The sequence below is a fragment of the Corapipo altera genome, unplaced genomic scaffold (genome assembly GCF_003945725.1).
Source record: "Corapipo altera isolate COAL_440 unplaced genomic scaffold, ASM394572v1 60148, whole genome shotgun sequence".
NCBI classification, from domain to species: domain Eukaryota; kingdom Metazoa; phylum Chordata; class Aves; order Passeriformes; family Pipridae; genus Corapipo; species Corapipo altera.
The window spans coordinates 5,276-7,341 of record NW_020886061.1 but is presented as its reverse complement, the minus strand read 5'-3'; the positions used below and the strand labels follow the sequence as shown (position 1 = coordinate 7,341).

General features: G+C 63.4%; 1 protein-coding gene across 1 annotated transcript in view; it reads right to left on the bottom strand.

Annotated features, from left to right (window-relative positions):
- The window catches only part of LOC113940986 (zinc finger protein RFP-like), a gene marked incomplete at its 3' end in the record, with an annotated part of 3,179 nt that overhangs the window by 358 nt on the left and 755 nt on the right, over window positions 1-2,066 (bottom strand). Inside the window, exons 2-4 of the mRNA XM_027632141.1 lie at window positions 1,369-1,805; window positions 466-561; window positions 67-297 (exon numbers count right to left, since the gene is read on the bottom strand). Of these exons, the coding sequence (XP_027487942.1) occupies window positions 67-297; window positions 466-561; window positions 1,369-1,805 (764 nt within the window). The remainder of the gene's footprint in view (window positions 1-66; window positions 298-465; window positions 562-1,368; window positions 1,806-2,066) is intronic.

The window sequence follows — 2,066 nt, the reverse complement described above, 5'->3', positions numbered from 1 at the left end:
GGATTCAAGGAGGAGATTCCCGAGGCCGTGGGGTGGATTCCCAGCTCCATCCCCTTTCCCTCTCACCCGCAGGAAGGTCCTGGAGGGTTCCCGACATTTCTCCTCCAGCTCCCGGATCCGGGTTTCCAGGCGGGAGATCTCCTGGGTCAGGTTCGTCAGGTTTTCCTCCTGCTCCTTTTCCAGCTCCTTTTCCAGGTCCCGGAGCCGGGCCAGGAGCCCCCGGGCGTGATCCTCCAGGGACACCCGGAGCCCTTGGAAGTGGGAGAGGATCCTCTGCCGCTCACATTCCGTCTTTTCCTGCGGGAACGGGATTTGGCCCTCGGGGAGGGAACCCCAAGCCCAGGGATGACCCCCCCCCCCCCAAATCCAACATGAGAAACCCACCCCCCATATTCCCGAAAGCGGCGAGATCCCGAAATTCCCGAGGAATCGAATCCCAACCCTCCCTCCGCGGGGAAGATTTACCAAACACTCCCAGTTCCTCCTCATTTCGGCCTCCCGGAATTCCAGGAGTTTGTCCCTGGCTTCCCTCAGGGTTTGCAGCCGGGCCTGGAGTTGTGCCTGAGGGGGGAGGGAAAAGAAGGAAAGGCCTCGTTTCTCTGGAGATTTGGGACAGCTCCCAAAAAAAACCCACCCTGGGAAGGGGGTTCCACTCCAGGGCCAGGAAAAAAATTCCCTTTTTTGTGGTTGCCCAGATTCCCACTGGTTTAGGGGTGAAGCACCGGAGGCTGAAAGAGGTTGGAGACCTAAATCCCTCCAGGAACAGGGAGAGGAGGGTCTGGGAATTCTGGGAGCGGGGATGGATCCTGGTTTTCAGCCCAGGAGGTGGGAGCGGGTCGAGCCTGGAGCTGAGGGGAGGCGGCTGCGAATTCCCAGGAATTTGGGGGTTCCCCTCCCGCCCCCCTTCTCAGCTCCCCCCTCCTCGGGACCCGTTTTGTGTCGAGGGAGAAGGGACAGAATGGAAAAATCCGGGCTGGGAAAGCCCCAGGGATGGATCAGGAGTCCAACAGGGGTGGATCAGGAATCCAACAGGGGTGGATCAGGAGTCCAAACAGGGATCAGGAATCCAACCACAGATGGACCAGGAATCCAACCAGGGATGGATCAGGAATCCAAACATGAATCAGGAGTCCAGCCATGGATCAGGAGTCCAACCATGGATCAGGATTCCAGCCAGGGATGGATCAGGAATCCAAACATGGACCAGGAGTCCCACCACGGCCAAACCCCCCCGTGCCGACCCCACAAAGGGGGGGAACCACCCCCCTCCACCCCCAAATGCTCCAGAGGGGCAGCTCTGGGGGGTCTTTTCCACCCCGGACCAGGGCAGGGGGTCCCCCAGGAACCCCCCTGTCCCCCCCCCCTTACCTCGTACTCTCCCCTCGCCTCCCCCAGGGTCACCAGGGTGTGGGCACGGTGGGCTCGGGACTCTCGGCAGACCCCGCACAGCAGCGCTCGGTCCTCCTTGCAGAACACCCTGAGCGGCTCCCGGTGCTTCCCACAACCTTCCTCCACCTCCTCCTCCTCTCCCTCCCCCGGGAGCTCCCCCAGGCCGAGCCTGCGGGCGATGTCGAGGACCTTGGCGAGCTCCCGGCTGGGGCGGAGGCTCCGCTCCGGCGCCGTCTCCCGGCAGCGGGGGCAGGGGAAGGTGTCTGTGGCCCATTCCCAGCAGCGCTCGATGCAGCCCCGGCAGAAGTTGTGGCCGCAGTGGATGGACACGGGGTCGCGGAACAGCTCCAGGCACACGGGGCAGGAGGCCTCGGGGGGCAGCGCGGCCATGGGGGACCCCCGGGCTGGGGGAGCCGCTTTCGTTCGGATGCCCCACGGGGAGAGGGGAGGAGTCCCTTGGGTGTCACCTCCCTGCTGTCACCCCTCCCTGTCACCCCCCCCTAATGTCACCCTTTCCTGCCACCCCCTCTGGTCACACCTCCCTGTCACCACATCCCTACCAACCCCCTTCTGTCACCCCCTCCTGTCACCCCTCCCTGTCACCCCCCTCCTGTTATCAATTCCTGTCACCCCTCCTGTCACCAATTCCTGTCACCCCTCTCTGTCACCCTCTCCTG